Source organism: Rhinoraja longicauda, chromosome 26 (assembly GCF_053455715.1).
Source record: "Rhinoraja longicauda isolate Sanriku21f chromosome 26, sRhiLon1.1, whole genome shotgun sequence".
In the NCBI taxonomy this organism is placed as follows: Eukaryota; Metazoa; Chordata; class Chondrichthyes; order Rajiformes; family Arhynchobatidae; genus Rhinoraja; species Rhinoraja longicauda.
Genome location: NC_135978.1, coordinates 22,072,857 through 22,095,219, shown reverse-complemented (window position 1 = coordinate 22,095,219; position 22,363 = coordinate 22,072,857). Strand labels below are relative to the sequence as shown.

Sequence of the window (22,363 nt, the reverse complement as noted above, 5' to 3'; positions counted from 1 at the left end):
CCTTCAGCGCTGCCTTCAGCTGCCGGTGGAACCTCTCCACCAAGCCGTTTGCCTGCGGGTGATAAGCCGTGGTGTGGTGCAGCCGCACGCCCAACAGGTGGGCCATGGCCGACCACAGCTCGGAGGTGAACTGTGGCCCCCGGTCCGATGAGATGACCACCGGCACACCAAAGCGAGCAATCCAGTGCGCGGCCAACGCACGAGCGCATGTGGCTGTGGACGTATCAGCCAATGGTATGGCCTCCGGCCACCGCGTGAAGCGGTCCACCACCGTGAAGAGGTGGGTGATGCCCCGGGACGGCGGGAGCGGGCCCACAATGTCCACGTGCAGGTGGTCGAAACGGCGGCAGGGTAGACCGATCCCTTGGAGTGGCGCCCGGACGTGGCGTTGAATTTTCGACGTCTGGCACGGAATGCAGGTGCGGGCCCATTGGCCAACCTGCTTGCGCAGACCATGCCACATGAACCGCGCAGCCACCAATGAGATCGTTGCCCGGATGGATGGGTGAGCCAGCCCGTGGACCACGTCGAACACCCTCCTGCGCCACGCGGCCGGGACGATGGGGCGCGGCTGACCTGCCGACACATCGCAAAGTATCGTCGTTGCTCCGGGGCCGAGGGGAACATCCTCAAGGCGGAGGCCAGAGATGGCAGTCCGGTAGGCGGGCATCTCCCCGTCCGTTAGTTGGGCCTCCGCCAGGGCAGAATAATCAATGCCGGGTGCCACTTCTAACACGGCATTGATGGCGGGGCGAGACAATGCGTCGGCCACTCGGTTTTCCTTCCCCTCGATAAAGCGGATGGAGGTGGTAAATTCTGATATGTAGGCCAACTGGCGCTGCTGTCGGGCGGACCATGGGTCGGAGACCTTTGCCAGGGCGAAAGTGAGCGGCTTGTGGTCCGTGTAAGCGGTGAACGGGCGGCCCTCCAGAAAATAGCGGAAGTGACGAACGGCCAGGTACAGGGCGAGGAGCTCGCGGTCGAAAGCGCTGTACTTCTTCTGGGCGTTGTCGAGGTGCCGGCTGAAGAAGGCCAGGGGGCGCCAACCCCCGTCCGTGAGTTGTTCCAGTACGCCACCAACCGCCAACTCTGAGGCGTCCACCGTAAGGGCTGTCGGGGCATCCTCCCGTGGGTGAACAAGCAGCACAGCCCGAGCCAGGGCCTCCTTCGCGCCGTCAAAGGCTGTTACGGCCTCGTCGGTCCACACGACGGTCTTACGCTTGCCCGCCAGCAGCTCGTATAGCGGCCGCATGATGTGGGCCGCGGATGGCAGGAACCGGTGATAAAATGCCACCATGCCGACGAACTCCTGCAGGCCACGCACCGAGGACGGCCGGGGAAACCGGCGGATGGCGTCAACTTTGTCCGGCAGGGGAACCGCTCCTTGCGAGGACACACGGTGGCCGAGAAAGTCGATTGTGGCCACGCCAAAACGGCACTTGGCTAGGTTTATGGCCAACCCGTGTTCGCTGAGCCGCTGGAAAAGCTGCCGGAGGTGAGCACAGTGCTCCTGCCGCGAGCGGCTGGCTACCAAGATCACGTCGAGGTCACCAATGTAGCGTGTTGATAAAGGCAAGGAGCCAGGTATTTTGGGAAGGTATATTTATTGGTTCGTGGGTCTCAGACGGGTCTAGTCTGCCGGAATGGCTTGGCGCCCAAACCTTGTCCTTATATCTCTGAGTCCAGGACCGCCTCCCGGGACTGGTCCATTCCCGTGCCGAGGGGTCGGTAGTAGTATGGCCCGACCCTTGGGAGCCGCCACAAGTGCAACATTGTGTGCACAGGGCCAGGAGCTCTGCTCCCGTTTAAGAACCATTCCCCCCACAGACACTGCCTGACCCGCTGAGTTCCTCCAGCACTTTGTGTTTTGCTCAGGATTCCAGCATCTGCGGTTTCTTATGTCTCCGCAACCTCCCTCTGTTCTCTGGCTCCTGCAATGAGAGTCCTCGCTCCACACTAGCCGGTACTATTGCAACGTTTAAGAAACATTTAGACAGGCACACAGCTAGGATAGGTTTAGAGGGATAGGGCAGGTGGGACTAGTGTAGATGGGGCATGTTGGTCGGTGTGGGCGAGTTGGGCAGACGGGTGTATTTCCATGCTGTGTGACTCTCTGCACCTGCCCCCAGGTCTGGTGGGATCAGAGGCACTGTAGTGACGCACCTTTGTAATCTTTGTCAACGTATTCAGCGTTGATCAGCTGGCTCAAACAATCATTGTTCTCTGCCGTTGAAATCAGTTTCTCAACTATTTCGCAGGTATTGCAGTTTAGATTCAGTAAGGCTTTCATCAGGCAGGTCTTCCCCGTTTTGAGGTCTAAAAAAGAACGGAAGATTTGGGATAATTCTTGCATTCCTCCTCATCATCCCCTTCATCGTCCCCTCACTGTCTCCTCTCCCTGTGTGACACTCACATCTCCTTCCCTCAAACACTTCATCCCTTCTCCAACCTAGGGTGGCAGATTCATAACAATCATTGTTGTCCTCCCCACATTCCCATCAACTCCTCCCACAGATTCTACCACCCACCCAGGACAATTTACAGCAGCCCATTAACTCACCAACCCGCATTGGGGTGGGATGTGGGAGCAAACCGGAGCATCAGGGAAACCACACAGTCACGGAGTGAACATGCAAACTCCACACAGACAGCATTGGAGGTGCAAGGCAGCAGCACTACCCGCTGCAATACCACCATGATCTTACTCTCACCACTCCGTCCTTCCATTCCTCTGTCTTCTTCTTCACCTTTATCCCCTTCCTCCCTCCACCACTCGTCCCTACCCTTTTACAATCCTGCCCACACACCCATTTCTCAATTACCCCCACTCCCCCCATTTTCTCCATGTCTCGCCCTATCGCAGTAATTGTACAGGTTCAGTTGAGTAGCATCCAGATTTCTGGATCATCAACCTAGAGACACGAGTTCATGTCCCATCTGGTAGCTCGGGGCAAATATGAACTTGAACTAGTACTTCTGTTCAGATAATGGAAGATAGAACAGCACAGCTCAGGCATGTTCCAGTCAACCCACAAATATCTGTGGCGAACATCATGCCAAGTTAAACTAATCTCCTCTGCCTGCATATGATTCATATCCCTCCATTCCCTGCACATCTATGAGCCTATCTAAAAGTCTCTTAAATGCCACTATCATATCTTCCTCCACCACCATCCCTGACAGCGCGTTCCAGCCACCCACAACTCTAAAAACTTACCCTGTATTTCCTTTAAACTTCATCCCTCTCGGCTGTGACATTTTCACCTTGGGGAAAAAAGGTTCTGCCTGTCCACCCTATCTATGCCTCTGATCATTTTATATACTTCTATCAGGTCTCCCCTCAACTTTCATAGAAAACAACCCAAGTTTGTCCAACCTCTCCTTACGGCTAATACCCTCCAATCCAGTGTGTAGGAAGGAACTGCAGATGCTGGGTTAAACCGAAGATTAAAAAAAGGCACAAAAAGCTTTTGGGTCGAGACATCACCTTCTATGTCCCTCGTTTCCCTTTCCCCTGACTCAGTCTGAAGAAGGGTCTCGACCCGAAACGTCACCTATTCCTTTTCTCCACATATGCTGTTTGACCCGCTGAGCTAATCCAGCTTTTTGTGCCTTTTTTTCATCTACCCTCTAATCCAGGCAGCATTGTGTTAAAGATGTGGACCTTCTCCAAAGCCTCCATATCCTTCCTGTAATGAGAAGACCACAACTGCACACAATATTCTAAAGGCAGCCGAACCAATAAAGCTGCAACGGCGGCACGGACTTGGAGGGCCGAAAAGGCCTGTTTCCGGCTGTATATATATGATATGATATGATATGATATGATGACTTCCTGACTCTTATACTTCGTGCCCCAAGCTTACCGCACACCTTCTTTACCACTCTATCTATTTGTGTTGCCACTGTCAGGGAAATATGAACTTGGACCCCATGATCCTCTGAACGTTAATACTATTAAGGGATTTGCCATTAACTGTATGCTTGCCCCTTACATTTGGCCTCTCAAAGTGCAACACTTCACACTTGCTTGGATTAAACTATAACTGCCATTTCTCTACCTATTTCTGTAGCTCATCTATATCCTTCTGTACAATTTGACAACCTTCCTCACTGCCTACAACTCCATTAACTTTGGTGTTGTCTACAAACATACTAACCAACCCATCTACATCTACGTCCACGTTGTGTAGATGGTACCACTTACAGAGGTCCCAGATCACTGCAGAACTCCCATCGACTACAACCTTCTGGTTGCCATGGGTAAACCAGTTCGGAAACCAAATGACCAAGCCACTGTGGATCCCATGCATCATCCTATCATAAAATCATAAGTGATAGGAGCAGAATTAGGGAATGTGGCCCATCAAGTCTGCTCCGTCATTCAATCATAGATCATCTATCTCTCCCTCCAAACCCCATTCTCCTGCCTTCTCCCCATAACCCCTGACACCCGTACTAATCAAGAATCTATCTATAAGAAAATAACTGCAGATGCTGGTACAAATCGATTTATTCACAAAATGCTGGAGTAACTCAGCAGGTCAGGCTGCATCTCGGGAGAGAAGGAATGGGTAGCGTTTCGGGTCGAGACCCTTCAAGAATCTATCTATCTCTGCCTTAAAAATATCCATTGACTTGGCCTCCACAGCCTTCTGTGGAAATTATTTCACCACCCTTTGACTAAAGAAATTCCTCCTCATTTCTTTCCTAAAGGAATGTCCTGTGGCGGATCGGGCCACTCCTTGGGTCAGCCCCCTCGTTACGTGACGGACAGGGAGAGGGGTTAAAAGCCAGACCAAGGGAAGGCGTAGCTATTCCCTAGGAGAACTACGCTGTGGGCAGGAGCTCACAGCCTAATAAAGAATCTCACAAAACACTGCCTGGCGTCTTGCCTTTCTCTGGCCTCCGCCAGGCCACTACATTGGTGACCCCGACGTACAATTGGCTTATGTGTCGGAATACACCACCTCGATTCGGTTCGTGGAAGGAAAAAACAACAGGGTGGCCGACGCCCTGTCTAGACCCGCGATCCACGCCGTCCTACAAATGGCCGGGGGGATCGACTATTCCGCCCTAGCAGCCGCACAGCTGGGGGACGAGGAGATGGCCGCCTATCGTACAGCCGTGTCCGGCCTGCAGCTGGAGGACATTGTCTGTGGCCCCGGGGATACAACACTGTTATGCGACACCTCCACTGGCCTGCCTCGGCCCATCGTCCCTGTCGTCTGGCGTCGCAGGGTATTCGAGGTGCTCCACGGGCTGTCTCACCCCTCCATTCGGGCGACGGTGGCCCTTGTATCCTCCCGTTTCATGTGGCACAGGCTGCGTAAGCAGGTCGCACACTGGGCACGCACCTGCATCCCGTGCCAAACTTCAAAAATCCAGCGACACGTGCGTGCGCCTCTGCAAGAGTTTCGTGTCCCTCGGCAGCGCTTCGACCACATTCATGTGGACATCGTGGGGCCCCTGCCGCCGTCCCGGGGCATGACCCACCTCTTCACGGTGGTAGATCGCTTCACGCGGTGGCCGGAGGCCATTCCGCTGGCAGACACCTCGACGGCCACCTGCGCGCGGGCCTTGGCGGCGCACTGGATCGCCCGGTTCGGGGTGCCACTGGACATTACATCCGACCGGGGGCCACAGTTCACTTCGGAACTGTGGTCGGCCATGGCAAGACTCTTGGGTGTCAGCCTACACCACACTACGGCGTACCATCCACAGTCGAACGGGTTGGTGGAACGCTTTCACCGCCAGCTGAAAGCTGCCCTGAAGGCTCGGCTCACGGGCCCAGACTGGGTGGACGCCCTGCCGTGGGTGTTGCTGGGGATCCGCACCGCACCCAAGGAGGACTTGGCCTCCTCCTCCGCCGAGTTGGTGTACGGGGCCCCCTTGACGGTTCCCGGGGAGTTCATCCCACCAGCCCAGGGTCGAGTGGAGCAGCCGTCTGACGCCCTGCAACGTCTTCGGCAGACGGTGGGCAGGCTGGCACCTGTGCCCACGTCACGTCATGGGACATTCCAGCCACACGTCCCTGCCGCTCTGGAGGACTGCCAGTTTGTATTCCTGCGCAGGGACGCACACCGATCACTTCTCCAGCGGCCGTACGAGGGCCCCTTCCGGGTCCTGCAACACGGCTCGGCCACATTCGTTCTGGACATGGGGGGCCGCAGAGAGACTGTTTCGGTCGCACGGCTGAAGCCGGCACACGTGGACATTGATCGGCCGGTGCTGGTTGCGCAGCCCCGCCCGCGCGGTCGCCCCCCGTCCAAGCTACCCCCTACGGTCTCTGTTTCGACCCCTCCACCTGTCGGTCAGCCGCCGGTCCCTGCGCCGGTCATGGTGCGCACCCGGGCTGGTCGCCTCGTGCGCCCTCCTGTCCGTTTTGTACCTCCGGTTCTTGGGGGGGGTCCTGTGGCGGATCGGGCCACTCCTTGGGTCAGCCCCCTCGTTACGTGACGGACAGGGAGAGGGGTTAAAAGACAGACCAAGGGAAGGCGTAGCTATTCCCTAGGAGAACTACGCTGTGGGCAGGAGCTCACAGCCTAATAAAGAATCTCACAAAACACTGCCTGGCGTCTTGCCTTTCTCTGGCCTCCGCCAGGCCACTACAGTCCTTTAATTCTGAGGCTATGAGCTCTGGACCTTTCCCAGAAGTGGAAACATCCTCCCCACATCCACTCTATCCAGGCCTTTCACTATCGATAAGTTTCTATAAGGTCCCCCTCATTCTTCTAAACTCCAGCGAGTAGAAGCCCAGCGTTGTCATACGCTCATCGTATGTTAACCCACTCATTCCTGGAATCACTCTCGTAAAACCTCCTCTGGACCCTCTCCAGAGCCAGCACATCCTTCCTCAGATATGGGGTTCAAAATTGCTCACAATACTCCAAATGTGGCCTGACCAGCGCCTTATGGAGCCTCAGCATTACTTTTGTTTAAACATTAACATTGTTTTTATATTCTTGTCCTCTTTAAATAAATGCTAGCATTGAGTTTGCCTTCCTTACTACCGATTCGACTTGCAAATGAACTTTATGGGAGTCCTGCACCATCACTCCCAACTCCCTTTGCACCTCTGATTTCTGGATTCTCTCCCCATTTAGAAAATAGTCTATGCCTTTATTCCTAAATGTGTTTATTACTAAAATGTATGAATCCACACTTTACCATACTGTATTCCATCTGCCACTTCTCTGCCCACTCTCCCAACCTGTACAAGTCCTTCTGCAGAGTCCCTGCTTTCTCTACACTACCTGCCCCTCCATGTATTTTCGTATCATCCGCAAATGTGGCCATAAAGCCTTCAATCCCCTCGTCCAAATCATTAATATACAATTTAAAGAGTGGTGGCCCCAGCACCGACCCCTGCGGAGCTCTACTAGTCACTGGCAGCCAACCAGAAAAAAGCCCCCTTTATTGCCACGCTTTACCTTCTGCCATCCAGTCAACCTGCTATCCATGCTAGTATCTGCCCCCGATACCATGGGCTCTCATCTCCATTAGCAGCCTTACATTCGGCACCTTATCAAAGGCTTTCTGAAAATCTAAGTAAACAACATCCACTGACACTCCTTTGTCAGTCCTGCAATTTACTTTCTTCTAAGAATTCCAGCAGATGCATTCGGCAAGATCTCCCCTTCACAAAACCATGCTGACTTTGGCCTATTTTATCATCCTTTATAATGGACTCTAAAATCTGACTAACCGGCCTATCGTTTCCACTATTCTGCTTTACTCCTTTCTTTTCTTTCTCTTTTATATTATTGGCTAGCTCACCTTGGCATTTCATCTTTTCTCCCCGTATTGCATTTTTAGTAACCTTCTGATGTTCTTTAAAAGCTTCCCAGTCCTCTGGCTTCCCATTACTCTTTGCAATGTTATCTGCCTTCTCTTTTAGTTTTATGCTGTCCTTGACTTCCTCTGTCAGCCACGGTCACCTCATTCTCCCCTAGAATTTTTCTTACTCTTTGGAATGTAAAGATCCTGCATCTTCTGAATTAACCCCAGAAATTCTTGTCATTTTTGTTCCACTGTCATTGCTGCTAGTGTCCCTTTCCAGTCAACTTTGGCCAACTCCTCCCTTATGCCTCTGTAGGCCCCTTTGCTCATCTGCAATACCAACACATCCAATGTCATCTTCTTCCCCTCAATTTGCAGGATGATATCATATTGTGGTCGCTACCGCCTAGTGGTTTCTTTACCTTGAGCTTCTTTATCAAATCCGGTTCATTACACAACACCAAATCCAGAATTGAAGGACCTTATTAAATGCCTTACTAATTAAGTAAAGGTACAGTCTTAGTAAAAACTACTGGATTGGAAAAAAACACCCATTTCACTAGTGCCCTTCAGTGGAAGGAATAGAAACATGGAAAGTAGGTGCAGGAGTAGGCTATTCGGCCTTTCGAGCCAGCACCGCCATTCAATATGATCATGGCTGATCATCCAAAATGAGTACCCCGTTCCTGCTTTTTCCCCCATATCCCTTGATTCCATTAGCCCCAAGAGCTAACTCCCTACTGCCCTTATCCGGACTGACTTCTATGTAACTCCAGACCACCCATGTGGTTAGCTGCTAACTGGCCTCACGGTTCAGGGGTGACCAGGATAGGTAAGGATTGCTCATGTAACAATAACAACTCCAGTGAGAGTTCCTACCTTCAAACCAGGGTTCTGTGAGCTTCATTTTGGTGACCTGAATGATGCGCAGCAGTTTATTGAAATTCTCCATGTTCCCATCGGTGACAGAGGTCGACAGTTGGACTCCCAGATTGTACTTCAACCTGCAAGGTATCCAGGAAATTGTCTGCAGAAATTCTCCAAATCCAAAGATCAGAGCCGACTCAACCCCCAACCGGTCCCTCGGGACATTCAGCCGAGGTCCTTCCCAAGTGTGGCCACTGTCGTGGTGTCGGGCAAGCGTTGGGCAATGGGGAACTGGCACAGATTGGGGGCGAGGGGAGTGTAGACCAGCCGAGGTCCTTCCCAAGTGTGGCCACTGTTGTGGTGTCGGGCAAGTATTGGGCGATGGGGAACTGGCACAGATTGGGGGCGAGGGCAGTGTAGACCAGCCGCGACCTTGGTAGTCGTAGAGTTGTACAACACGGAAACCTATCTGCCCATCTGCTCCATGTCAACCAAGATGTCTATTTGAGCTAGTCCCGTTTGCCTGCCTTTGGCCCATATCCCTCTAAACCTTTCCTTAACCATGTTCCTGTCTAATTGTCTTTTAAACTTTGTAATTGTACCTGACTACCACTTCCTCTGGCGACTTGTTCCATTGACCTCCAACCATTGTGTGAAAAGGCTTGCCCCTCAGCTCCCCTTCGATCTTTCCCCTCTCACCCTATATCTACATTTAGACTCCCTGCCTCTGGGGAAAAGATTGTGGTTGTTCACCTCATCTATGCTTCATGATTTTATGTCCCTCTCGGTACCATCATGATGTTCTCCCCAGTAAAGAGCAACACCTCTCCTTTCCCAACTCCACCTCTGTCCCCCCTGTAGCATCTACACACTGGGACATTGAGCTGCCAGTCCCGCCCATCTCTCCAACACGTTTCTGTTTCCACTACAATATCCCAGTCCCATGCACCGAGTTTGTCTGCCTTACCCATCAGGTTTCTTGCATTAAAATAAATGCACTTTGGTCTATCAGACTTCCCTCCCTCCCTGTCTTGTTCTGTCATCGAAGATGTTTGGTTTAACATTTAAATCTTGCCCTTCTGCCGCGCTACTACCTTGGGTCCCAGCCATTGCCAGATTAGTTTAAAATATTGGTTGGTAGGGCTGGCATGAGGCGCGGGCAAGCTGACTGTTTAGTGATTTTTGTGGTCACAGTGGGCTCGTTGTGAGTTCAGTAGAACATTGAACGGCACACCACAGGAACAGGACCTTTGGCCCAGACTGTCTGAGCCAAACACGACACAAGTTAAACTAATCTCCTCTGCCTGTGTGTGATCCATACCCCTCCATTCCTGGCACATCAATGTGCCTATTTAAAAGCCTCTTATAGGCAACTGTCTTATCTGCTTCCACCACCTCCCCTGGCAGCGTGTTCCTGTCACCCACCGTGTCAGGCATTTGTAACCCTGGGAGGACCTTGCCCAGATTCCTGCTCCCTCCTCACACCCACGATGTATCTGGAGAGGTAGCTGCCTCCTCAGTGAGTGAGCCTCTACCTTCTCCTCCGGGAGAGGCCTGCAGGTCGACCTTTCCCCGAGTAATGAAACCTCTCCTCATCCCATCCCAGGAGTATCTGGCTTGCCCCGGAACCTGAGACAGTAACCATGGTTTCTCGAGCCCAATGGGTCGTTTCTCCTGCTGTGACCTTACATGGACTGAACCCATTTGCCGACACTACTCCTTCTCCGTCTTGGTGATCCAAATGCTCCTCCAGATGCACCTTCACATGTCCCTGCCCCTCCCTCCGCCCGCCCCCCTCAGTAGCTCCAGACTGACCTTCGTTGACCTGCCCTGATTTGGACCGATTCGTGATTCGATGCTCACCAAGTTATTTTGTCCCTCAGTGGCCAGAGAAGCTGCCCTACAGAATGCTCGCTCGGGACAGCCAGCAGGCACTGGTCCTGCCGTCAACACCCACACCCCAGGAGCGAGGATATGGAACAGGAAGGGCGGCCTCTCCCCACAAACCCCGAGCTCCCGGCAAGCCCACTTACTTCTGCCAGTGATTCGCATTCATGCTTCTGTCTGTTTCATCAGATTGCATCAGTGAATGCAGGTGGTTGTCCATCGTTCTGTGGCAAGAGCAGAGAGAGAGACCCATCATCCATGGTGCAGGACCTCGAGTGTCGCCGGGAGACGTCAAACAATACAGCTTAGGCCCTTCGGCCCACATCGTCCATCCTGAACACGATGCCAGTGGAAGCTAATCTCCAATGCCTGCACATGATCCAATCACTCCATTCTCTGCATATCCATGTGCCTATCCAGAAGCCAATTTACCAAGGTCTCATATCTGCCACCACCACCATCCCTGACAGTTGTAGACAAACCTCTAGAGTGCCAGAGACCTTTCAGTCCATTGACCTATGCAGCCCCTTTCAGCAAGTCCCATGCCTGTTAGATTCACAGAGCTTCATAACATAGAAGCAGGCTCTTTGGCCCACCGTCTCCATGCCGACCAATTTGGAATATTGGGCTGATCCAATTTGCTTGCATTTGGTCCTCTAAACACTTCTATGCATATATTGATCCGAATGTATTGGAATTGTGTGCGATTCAATAGTTTCCTCTGGCAACTCATTCCACCTATGGACTACCCTTCGAGTGGAAAAGTTGCTGTCGGTCCCTATTACATCTCTCCCATCACAATTTTTTCTTAATCTGAAACCACCTTTAAACTCCCTTTTAAATGATAAATTCTGCTTCCGTAACTCTGTCCGAAGGGTGATCCAGCCCCCAACCATTCCTTGCACGGAATGTTTCTTCCCTCCCAACACGTTGCTGATGGTGTAGAGCTTCTGGCCTCTGGTTACCAACTCACTGGGCCGGGAGGCCTCTCTCCCTCCACTCCACCAGCACGTCACATCACCCTCTGAACCTCAGCACTGACCTACATCAGCTCTGGACTACACTGATTGGTGGTGACCCAAGGGTCAGATAGTCACTTCAATAATGCGCCCGGATTCACAAGGTGGCGGAGAACATAGAAAACATAGAACATAGGTGCAGGAGGAGGCCATTTGGCCCTTCGAGCTAGCACCGCCATTCATTGTGATCATGGCTGATCAAACGTTTTTCTTTGAGGGGAATCCAGAACTAGAGGGCACCTATTGAAAGCAAGAATGGGGTGAATGTTTTTTCCTCTCAGATGGTGGCAATTCTTTAGAATTCTCTTCCTCAGTGGAATCAAAGCCCGACATTATTGGCATTGATTTATTATTGGCACGTGTCCAGAGATACAGTGAGAAACGTTGCATGCTGTCCAGTTAAACCACACTCTCCGCGAGTACAATCAAGTATAACAGGTAGTTCGAAAAGAAAAATACCAGAATGCAGAATATAGTGTTACAGCTTTACACTTACAGACAAAGTGCAGATGTATAAAAATGCACAAGGTTTGCAATGAGGTAGGTTGAGAGATCAGGACATCACCCTAGCTGATACGAAGACCATTCTTCCCCGGTGTTGTCAGAAAACTGAACGGATCCCTCACAAGTTAAAGACAAATACCCAATCTTCCAACCTACCTCATTGTGGCTCTTGCTCTTTACACATGGTGGTTACACTATATTCTGCACTCAGTTTCCTTTCTCTTTTTGCACGCCCTGTTGTACTCATGGATGGAGACACAAGGAACCGCAAATGCTGGAATATTGAGCAACGTGCAAGGTGTTGGAGGAACTCAACGGGTCAGGCAGCATCCGTGGAGAGAATGGACAGGTGATGTTTCGGGTTGGGTCTGAAGGGTCCTGACTTGAAATGTTGCTTGTCCGTTCTCTCCACAGATGCTGCCTGATCCACTGAGTTACTCCACCACTATACGTTGTACTCGGGAACGGTTTGATTGTAATCATGTGTGGATGTTTCAGAAAGTTTTTATGTATCTCAGTACATGTGACAATAATAACCAATACCGCTATCAGTTTTACCTAATCTCCCACAACCTGCACGAGGAGCATAGCACCGCATTAAGTCTGAAGAGGAAAGTTCAGGAGTCAACAGTGTTTAATTGTCATATGTCCAGGCAACCCAACGATGAAACTATTTTGTGCTGCTGCAGCTTCACGGGCCCAATAACCTAATAGATATACAATAAAAAACAATACAATACATTGGGGTGGCAGAGTGGCGCAGCTGGTAGAGATAGCTGCCACAGCTCTACCCAGCTGGCAGAGACCCAGGTTCAACCCTGACCTTGGGTGTTGCCTTTGCGGCGTTTGCACGATCTCCCTGCGAACGTGTTGGTCCCCCCTGGTGCTCCCACATCCCCAGAAAGATCAGGGTAGTTAATTGGCTGCTGTGAATTGCCCCTAGAGTGTGGTTGAAAGGTAGAATCTGTGGGGAACTGATGAGAATGAGGAGAGATTAAAATATAGAAGTGCATGGGAAGGAACTGCAGATGCTGGTTTAAACCAAAGAAAGCAGAGGTTCACTTGCACCTTCTCCAAACTCATCTACTGTATCAGTCGTTCAGGATGTGGACTTTTATATATCGGCGAGACCAAACAAAGACTGGGCAATCGTTTCACTGAACACCTTCGCTCAGTCTGATCTCCCGGTTGCCAAACAATTTAATTCTCCTCCCATTCCCACACTGACCTTTCTGCCCTAGGTCTCCTCCATTGTCAGAGTGAGGCCAATCACAAATTGGATGAACAGCACCTCATATTTTGCTCGGGCAACTTACAATCCAGTGGTATGAATATTGATTTCTCTAACTTCAAGTAATCCCAGCACTCCCTCTCTCTCCATCCCTCCCCCATCCAAGTCGCACCAGGTTCACGTTCTCACCTAGCAAACAGCTAACAATGGCCCGTTTCCTTTGTCATCATTACTTTTTTGCATATCTTTCATTCATTTTTTAGATTTAGATTTAGAGATACAGCGCGGAAACAGGCCCTTCGGCCCACCGAGTCCGCGCCGCTCAGCGATCCACGCACACTAACACTATCCTACACACACTAGGGACAATTTTTACATTTACCCAATCAATTAACCTACATACCTGTACGTCTTTGGAGTGTGGGAGGAAACCGAAGATCTCGGAGAAAACCCACGCAGGTCACGGGGAGAACGTACAAACTCCGTACAGACGGCGGCCATAGTCAGGATCGAACCTGAGTCTCCGGCGCTGCATTCGCTGTAAGGCAGCAACTCTACTTTCTATATCTCTCGTTTCCCTTTCCCCCGACTACTCTGAAGAAGAGCCTCAACCTAAAACGTCACGCATTCCTTCTCTCCAGAGATGCTGCCTGTCCCGCTGAGTTACTCCAGCATTTTGTGTCTATCTATAGAAGTGTAACTGAGCGGTTGACAGTTGGCACAGACTTTATGGGCTGAAGTGCCTGTTCCTAAAATTAATAATCAGTAATACTAGGTAACCAGACCATAAGAGTGCAGATACAAACTAGTGCAACCAAATCAATGTCCTCGTCTTAGGCATTGCCTGTTCATTCCTTCCACAGATGCTGCCTGGCCCACTGAGTACCTCCTGCACTTTGTGATTTTCTCAAGATTCCAGCGTCTGCAGTTCCTTGTGTCTCCACGGGAGGTCAGAGTTGCTGAGATAGTGGTTTGTGTTGAGCAATGCTCAAGGGCCTGATGATTCCTTCGCTGTTCTTATGTCTGCTCAGCCTCCTCACTGAAGCCTCCACACGTTCTACCCAAACACTGCACTGCCAACTCACACAGACCCACCACTCTGCTGAAGCACAACTTCCTTTTATTGGGGAAACGAGCACATCCTTACCCTAACGTCTGGTGTTTAAACCAACCACACTGCCCCTCTTCACAGCTCTATGGTCACTTGTGAAGCTGACACACAAACCATTCGGCCCAGCAGGTCTATGCTGTTCCCAGTGGGACACAGACCAGTATAAGGGCAGGCCATTTAGAACTGAGATGAGGAAAAACTTTTTCACACCGAGAGTTGTGAATTTGCGGAATTCTCTGCCAGTGGAGGCCGATTCACTGGATACATTCTAAAGAGTTAGATGGAGCTCTTGGGGCTAACGGAATCAAGGAGTATGGGGAGAAGGCAGTAACGGAGTACTGATTGTGGATGATCTGCCGTGATCACTTTGAATGGCAGTGCTGGCTCGAGGGGCCGAATGGTCTACTCCTGCACCTATTGTCTATGTATCTATGTATCTACAACACATGAAAAACAAGCCCTTCGGCCCACAATGGCAGTGCCAAACATGATAGAAACATAGAAAATAGGTGTAGGAGTAGGCCATTCGGCCCTTCGAGCCTGCACCGCCATTCAATATGATCATGGCTGATCATCCAACTCAGTATCCTGTACCTGCCTTCTCTCCATACCCCCTGATCCCTTTAGCCACAAGGGCCACATCTAACCCCCTCTTAAATATAGCCAATGAACTGGCCTCAACTACCTTCTGTGGCAGAGAATTCCACAGATTCACCATTCACACTGCCGTTAAACTAATCTCCTCTACCTACACGAGATCCATATCACTTCATATCCACGTGCCTATCTAAAAGCCTCTTAAACACCCACTATTATATCTGTCCCCACCACCACCTCAGGCAGCGTGTTCCATACACCACCACTCTCTGCGTAAAGAAACCTGCCCTGCATATCTTCTTTAAACTTTGTCCCTCTCACCCTAAAGTGATGCCCTCGAGTCTTTGACATTTCAACGCTGGGGAAACGTTTCTGCCCTATCTATGCCTGTCATAATTTTATAAATTTCTATCAAGTCTTCCTTCTGCCTCTCACTTTCCAGAGAAAACTATCCACGTGTGTTCCTCTCCTTCTAGATACTACCCTCTAATCCAGGTAGCTTTCAGGTAAACCTCATCTGCACCCCTTTCCAAAGCTTTCATAGTTTTCTCGTGTAGGTAGAGGAGATTAGCTATTTACAATATATATTAATGATTTGGACGAGGGAATTGAATGCAACATCTCCAAGTTTGCGGACGACACGAAGCTGGGGGGCAGTGTTAGCTGTGAGGAGGATGCAAGGAGGCTGCAACTTGACTTGGATAGGTTAGGTGAGTGGGCAAATGCATGGCAGATGCAGTATAATGTGGATAAATGTGAGGTTATCCACTTTGGTGGCAAGAACAGGAAAGCAGACTATTACCTGAATGGTGGCCGATTAGGAGAAGGGTAGATGCAACGAGACCTGTGTGTCGTGGAAAGTAGGCATGCAGGTGCAGCAGGCAGTGAAGAAAGCGAATGGTATGTTGGCATTCATAGCGAGGGGATTTGAGTATAGGAGCAGGGAGGTTCTGCTGCAGTTGGACAGGGCATTGGTGAGACCACACCTGGAGTATTGCATACAGTTTTGGTCTCCTAATCTGAGGAAAGACATTCTTGCCATAAAGGGAGTACAGAGAAGGTTCACCAGATTGATTCCTAGGATGGCAGGACTTTCATATGAAGAAAGACTGGATAGATTCGGCTTGTACTCGCTGGAATTTAGAAGATTAAGAGGGGATCTTATGGAAACTTACAAAATTCTTAAGGGGTTGGACAGGCTAGATGCAGGAAGATTGTTCCCGATGTTGGGGAAGCCCAGAACAAGGGGTCACAGTTTAAGGATAAGGGGGAAGTCTTTTAGGACCGAGATGAGAACTTTTTTTTCACACAGAGAGTGGTGAATCTGTGGAATTCTCTGCCACAGAAGGTAGTTGAGGCCAGTTCATTGGCTATATTTAAGAGGGAGTTAGATGTGGCCCTTGTGGCTAAAGGGATCGGGCGGTATGGAGAGAAGGCAGGTACGGGATACTGAGTTGGATGATCAGCCATGATCATATTGAATGGCGGTGCAGGCTCGAAGGGCCGAATGGTCTACTCCTGCACCTATTTTCTATGTTTCTATATCCTTCCTGTAATGCGCCGATCAGAACTGCACACAATACTCCAAAGGCGGCCCAACCAAAGTCTTGCACAGCTGCAACATGACTTCCTGACTCTCCTTGTCAATGCTCGATAGTTCGTATCCCGCAACCCCTGCTCACGCGTCTCTCTGCCTTCAAATGCCTCTCAAACCTTGCCCCTCTCGCCTTAAAGCTCTGCCCTCTAGTCTTTGGCATTTCCACCTCGGGTAAAAGGTTCTGACTGACTAGCCTACACTGTCCACAGTCCAAGTGCGCAAACAACAGCAGGTGAAGACTCACAGACAGGTGAGAACGATTCAGGTCGAGGACCGATGCAGTCTTCAGTAATATCGCCGCTTCGCTGGAAGTTCTGACCAACTTTTCCGCGCAGACAAATTCTTGCTGGAGTGGAGTGGCGTGGACTAGCTGTCGGATCGGTGCCGGTGCCGGTGCCTGTCCGTCTCACCGCTCATTAAGGAACTCGGGCCGGCGCTCGGCAGCGCCTTGAGTAATCCGAGTCTTAAAGAGGCATCCGGCGCGTATGGAATGGGGTGCGGCGGCGGCGAGGCAACTTCCCAATCACATGGGACACCCGGTGTGGCCGCGGCTCACCTGGGAACACACGGGAGGTTTCGGACCAAGGCTCCTGCTCCTTTGGGCAGCTCATTCTGGGGCAACGAGGGAGCGCCGCACTGCGGGAGGGACAGTGAGGGAGCGCCGCACTGTGTGAGAGGCAGTGAGGGAGCGCCGCACTGTGGGAGGGACAATGAGGGAGCGCCGCACTGCGGGAGGGACAGTGAGGGAGCGCCGCACTGTGGAAGGGACAGTGAGGGAGCGCCGCACTGTGGGAGGGACAATGAGGGAGCGCCGCACTACGGGAGGGGCAGTGAGGGAGCGCCGCACTGCGGGAGGGGTAGCGAGGGAGTGCCGCACTGCGGGAGGGGCAGTGAGGGAGCGCCGCACTGTGGGAGGGGCCGCGAGGGAGGGACAATGAGGGAGCGCCGCACTGCGGGAGGGACAGTGAGGGAGCGCCGCACTGCGGGAGGGGCAGTGAGGGAGCGCCGCACTGCGGGAGGGGCAGTGAGGGAGCGCCGCACTGCGGGAGGGGCAGCGAGGGAGCGCCGCACTGCGAGAGGGGCAGCGAGGGAGCGCCGCACTGGGGCAGGGCACATCTGCAGGCAGTGAAGAAAGCCAATGGAATGTTGGCCTTCATAACAAGAGGAGTTGAGTATAGGAGCAAAGAGGTCCTTCTACAGTTGTACAGGGCCCTGGTGAGACCGCACCTGGAGTACTGTGTGCAGTTTTGGTCTCCAAATTTGAGGAAGGATATTCTTGCTATTGAGGGCGTGCAGCGTAGGTTTACTAGGTTAATTCCCGGAATGGCGGGACTATCACATGTTGAAAGACTGGAGCGACTAGGCTTGTATACACTGGAATTTAGAAGGATGAGAGGGGATCTTATCGAAACGTATAAGATTATTAAGGGGTTGGACACGTTAGAGGCAGGAAACATGTTCCCAATGTTGGGGGAGTCCAGAACAAGGGGCCACCGTTTAAGAATAAGGGGTAGGCCATTTAGAACTGAGATGAGGAAAAACTTTTTCAGTCAGAGAGTTGTGAATCTGTGGAATTCTGTGCCTCAGAATGCAGTGGAGGCCAATTCTCTGGAATGCATTTAAGAGAGAGCTCTTAAGGATAGCGGAGTCAGGGGGTATGGGGAGAAGGCAGGAACGGGGTACTGATTGAGAATGATCAGCCATGATCACATTGAATGGCGGTGCTGGCTCGAAGGGCCGAATGGCCTCCTCCTGCACCTATTGTCTATTGTCTATATCGACTGATGTGTAAACAATCTGTGTGATTTCACTTCCAAAAGTTGCAGCGCATCATATACAGAGATTTAAGATGTTTCAACGGCTCTACATAAACGTGACCTTTGAGCCGGATTAGGGTTGGAAGAACGAGTTGAATTTGGAGACAGATTTAGGTGCGAGGGGTTCACAGTGGATCTGTGGGGAGCTTCACTGTCGGGAGAGGAGCGGATGCGGAGTCGCTTATTGCATCTAATGTCTGGCCCCACGCTCAATGGTCCAAATGCCAAGTGCTGGAATATGGGATTATCACGGATGGTTGCCCATTTGACTGGTATGGGCGTGGTGGGCCGAAGGGCTCGTTCCCTGCTGCACAAACCAGAATAGAAACATAGAAAAATAGATGCAGGAGTAGGCCATTCGGCCCTTCGAGCCAGCACCGTCATTCTATATGTGTAAGAAAATAACTGCAGATGCTGGTACAAATCGAAGGTATTTATTCACAAAATGCTGGAGTAACTCAGCAGGTCAGGCAGCATCTCAGGAGAGAAGGAATGGGTGACGTTTCGGGTCGAGACCCTTCTTCAGACTGAATGGCTCAGACTGAAGAAGGGTCTCGACCCGAAACGTCGCCCATTCCTTCTCTCCTGAGATGCTGCCTGACCTGCTGAGTTACTCCAGCATTTCGTGAATAAATACCGCCATTCAATATGATCAGGGCTGATCATCCACAACCCCGTTCCTGCTTTTCCCCACATTCCTTGATTCCCTTAGCCCTCAGAGCCGCATCTAACGCTCTTGCAAAAGGAATGAAGCCACTCGGCCCAACTAGCCCATGCCCGCCTGACAAAGGGTGTAGAGAGGAACACTGCCTGTGGCCTGTTTACAATTGCAGGGAGTGAGCGCACATGCCTTTCCAGAACCTTCTAGAAATTTCTGAGCGTTATTTCAGACGTGGATTTCCACAGAGACGACGTGTCTGATTGGAAACCGTGTACAATGGGAAGGATAAAAAGTGGAAGTGTGAATTGGTTCGTTGCTTGTTTCCTCTTGTGTAACTGAAAACGAGATGGAAATGGAAACATATTTTTCATAGGATGCCCCCTCCCCTCCCCCACCCCACCCACCGGCGACCTCTTCTGCTCTTCTGATCCTGGTGTGGGTCAGGGTCAGGGTCAGGGAAGGTGGGCGAGGGAGGGCGATCACTGGCGATCGCCGAGGAGCTCAGAGACCCGGAAGGGTAGTTGTGGGACTAGAGGGTGGGAGAGGGGGGGGGGGGGGGCTGGCGATGGGGTTTGAATGCAACATTGGGATTGTAACATTGAAGTTTGTAATATTGTAATCTATATACTAAAACTCTCGTTCGTTTGTTTGTTTGTTCCTGAACTACAGCCAAGACGGTACACGACAGCGCGACAATTTGTACACACCGCCGTACTAATGGAAGAAGTTTCATTGAAATCGGTGTTATATTTTTTAAGTTATTCACATTTTAAAGTCTAAATCTATCTCCTAGGGAGGGAGGGGGGGGAGGGAGGGGGGGAGGGAGGGGGGGGAGGGAGGGGGAGGGGGGGAGAGGGGGAGGGGGGGAGGGAGGGATGGGGAAAGAGGGGGAGGGAGGGATGAGGGGGAGGGGGGAGAGAGGGGGAGGAGGGGGGAGAAGGGAGGGAAGAGGAGAGGGTGCTGCACCAATGCAGGAGAGGTTCGGGCCCAACGGGTCCACTTGGTCTAGTATTATAATATTGTTGGACTAGGGGCCGTGGTGATGGAGGATGTGTGGCTAAGTGAGTTGGCCCACGGGCCCATGTCTGTCATTCCAACCTATTAACTCATCAACCAATTCACCCATGGGCCAAGGGGAAACCCCGCGTAGACACGGGCTGGAGCGGCGGTGTTCGAATTTGAACCAGGGCCGCTGGAGCTGTGATGCGGCAGCTCTGACATTTGGACAAATGAATGGATAGGAAGGAAGGGTTCCGAGGGTTACGGGCCAAATGGGACGAACACAGAATGTCAGCTTGGCCAGCATTGGCTAGGTGGGCCGAAGGGCCCATTTCTGTATTGTACAGACCTGCTGCATCACGGCGGCGCCTTGGGTTTCGAGACAGTCAGAGTGGAGCAGTCCCTTTAGCCCACACCGAGTCCAGGCCAAGCCGTTCACATTATTCTATGTTATCCCACTACTACACACACTGTACACGGTTCGGTATTTTGACTCTGCATGCGCAGGTCAGAGATTACAGGGCAAAAACATTCTCGCCGGCTGATCTGCTGAGTGGAAACAAACCTTTCGTTTCATCCGTATTTTCCAGTTTTGCTTCGCAGAGGTAAGAAAATACTGCTTTCAAAACTGTTGATTAGGTGTATAAATGGTTAATTTGTGCAAAACTACGATGATTTTGTAGGTTTTATTCCTTTATGCTTCAGTGAATGAGCAAGATAGTGACTGAATAGCAATTTTATTTTTCTTTGTTTTGGAGGGAGGGGGGTGGAGAATGAAATTAAATGTATGATTTCTATAACTATCAAGGGACTTCTGAATGAGCCATGGTTCATCTCTAAGAGGCTAGAATATTTGTCGTGGTTAAAGTTTAGAAACATAGAAAATAGGTGCAGGAGTAGGCCATTCGGCCCTTCGAGCCTGCACCGCCATTCAATATGATCATGGCTGATCATCCAACTCAGTATCCTGTACCTGCCTTCTCTCCATACCCCCGATCCCTTTAGCCACAAGGGCCACATCTAACTCCCTCTTAAATATAGCCAATGAACTGGCCTCAACTACCTTCTGTGACAGAGAATTCCACAGACTCACCACTCTGTGTGAAGAAATGTTTTCTCATCTCGGTCCTAAAAGACGTCCCCCTTATCCTTAAGCTGTGACCCCTGGTTCTGGACTTCCCCAACATCGGGAACAATCTTCCCGCATCTAGCCTGTCCAACCCCGTAAGAATTTTATATGTTTCTATAAGATCCTCCCTCAATCTTCTAAATTCCAGCGAGTATAAGCCTAGTCTATCCAATCTTTCTTCATATGAAAGTCCTGCCATCCCAGGGATCAATCTGGTGAACCTTCTCTGTACTCCCTCTAAGGCTAGAATGTCTTTCCTCAGATTAGGAGACCAAAACTGTACACAATACTCCAGGTGCAAGTTAAGGACAGGGTTTTCTATTTCAACCTGTTTCAGTGGCGTGTTCTCTAACCAGACATGCTCGCTGCTTTTTGTCTGAAATATTGAAATTAACGAAAATGCTGCCGTTAATTCGCACTTCGGAATTAAAAGTTGGGGGAGTGAGGCGTGGATATGTTTACATTTATCGCCGGAGGGGCAAGGAAATCCGGCGAAGTGGTTGGTCCCACAAACTCACTGACATCAGTCTGAGCCGCCCGCCCCTTTAACACACTCTCTGACTCGTCGTTCACATCTGTACATTCACAACCTAAACTGTTGGCCCGATGCACAGTTCCCAGGGTAGGTTTTCTTCTCCACTCGATCTTTGCTGCGGATTCTCGGGGCCGACGTGTAGATTCCTAGCTCAGTAACTGTTAAGCTCTCCGACGCCGCTGCTCCTCAGAATCTCTGATCCCTGGATTCAGATTCGTCCCATCTTTGTTATCAGTGGGTAGTCCATAGAGCTCAGAAGACCATCGGAACACAGCTACCAGCCTTAGAGGACATCTACAACACACGATGCCTCAGAAAAGCCACCCATTCACAAAGACTCCCCACACCCCTGCAATAGTCTGTTCGAACTTCTACCATCGGGCAGACGATACAAGGCCTTCTACGCCCGCACCTCCAGACTCAGGAACAGCTTCATCCCCAGGGCCATAGCTGCTATGAACCGGTCCTGCTGAGCCGGATGGTCACATCGCACAGTGAACCGGCACAGACCTACTTGAACTTTATACTGTTTTAAAACTGTTTCTAATTTTGTTTCACTGGGTTGTATAAATTTATTTATTGCATCGTATGGGAGGCGCATTCCCAATCTCGTTGTACCCCTGCACA

The 22,363-nt window shown here is 51.1% G+C and overlaps 1 protein-coding gene across 1 annotated transcript in view; it reads right to left on the bottom strand.

The window, feature by feature from the left end:
* LOC144606524 (transient receptor potential cation channel subfamily V member 3-like) overlaps positions 1-10,756 on the bottom strand; it is a 40,168-nt gene extending 29,412 nt beyond the window's left edge. The window contains exons 1-3 of the mRNA XM_078422760.1: positions 10,683-10,756; positions 8,662-8,786; positions 2,164-2,316 (exon numbers count right to left, since the gene is read on the bottom strand). Coding sequence (XP_078278886.1) covers positions 2,164-2,316; positions 8,662-8,786; positions 10,683-10,756 — 352 coding nt within the window. The remainder of the gene's footprint in view (positions 1-2,163; positions 2,317-8,661; positions 8,787-10,682) is intronic.
* Between the last annotated feature and the right edge of the window lie 11,607 nt (positions 10,757-22,363).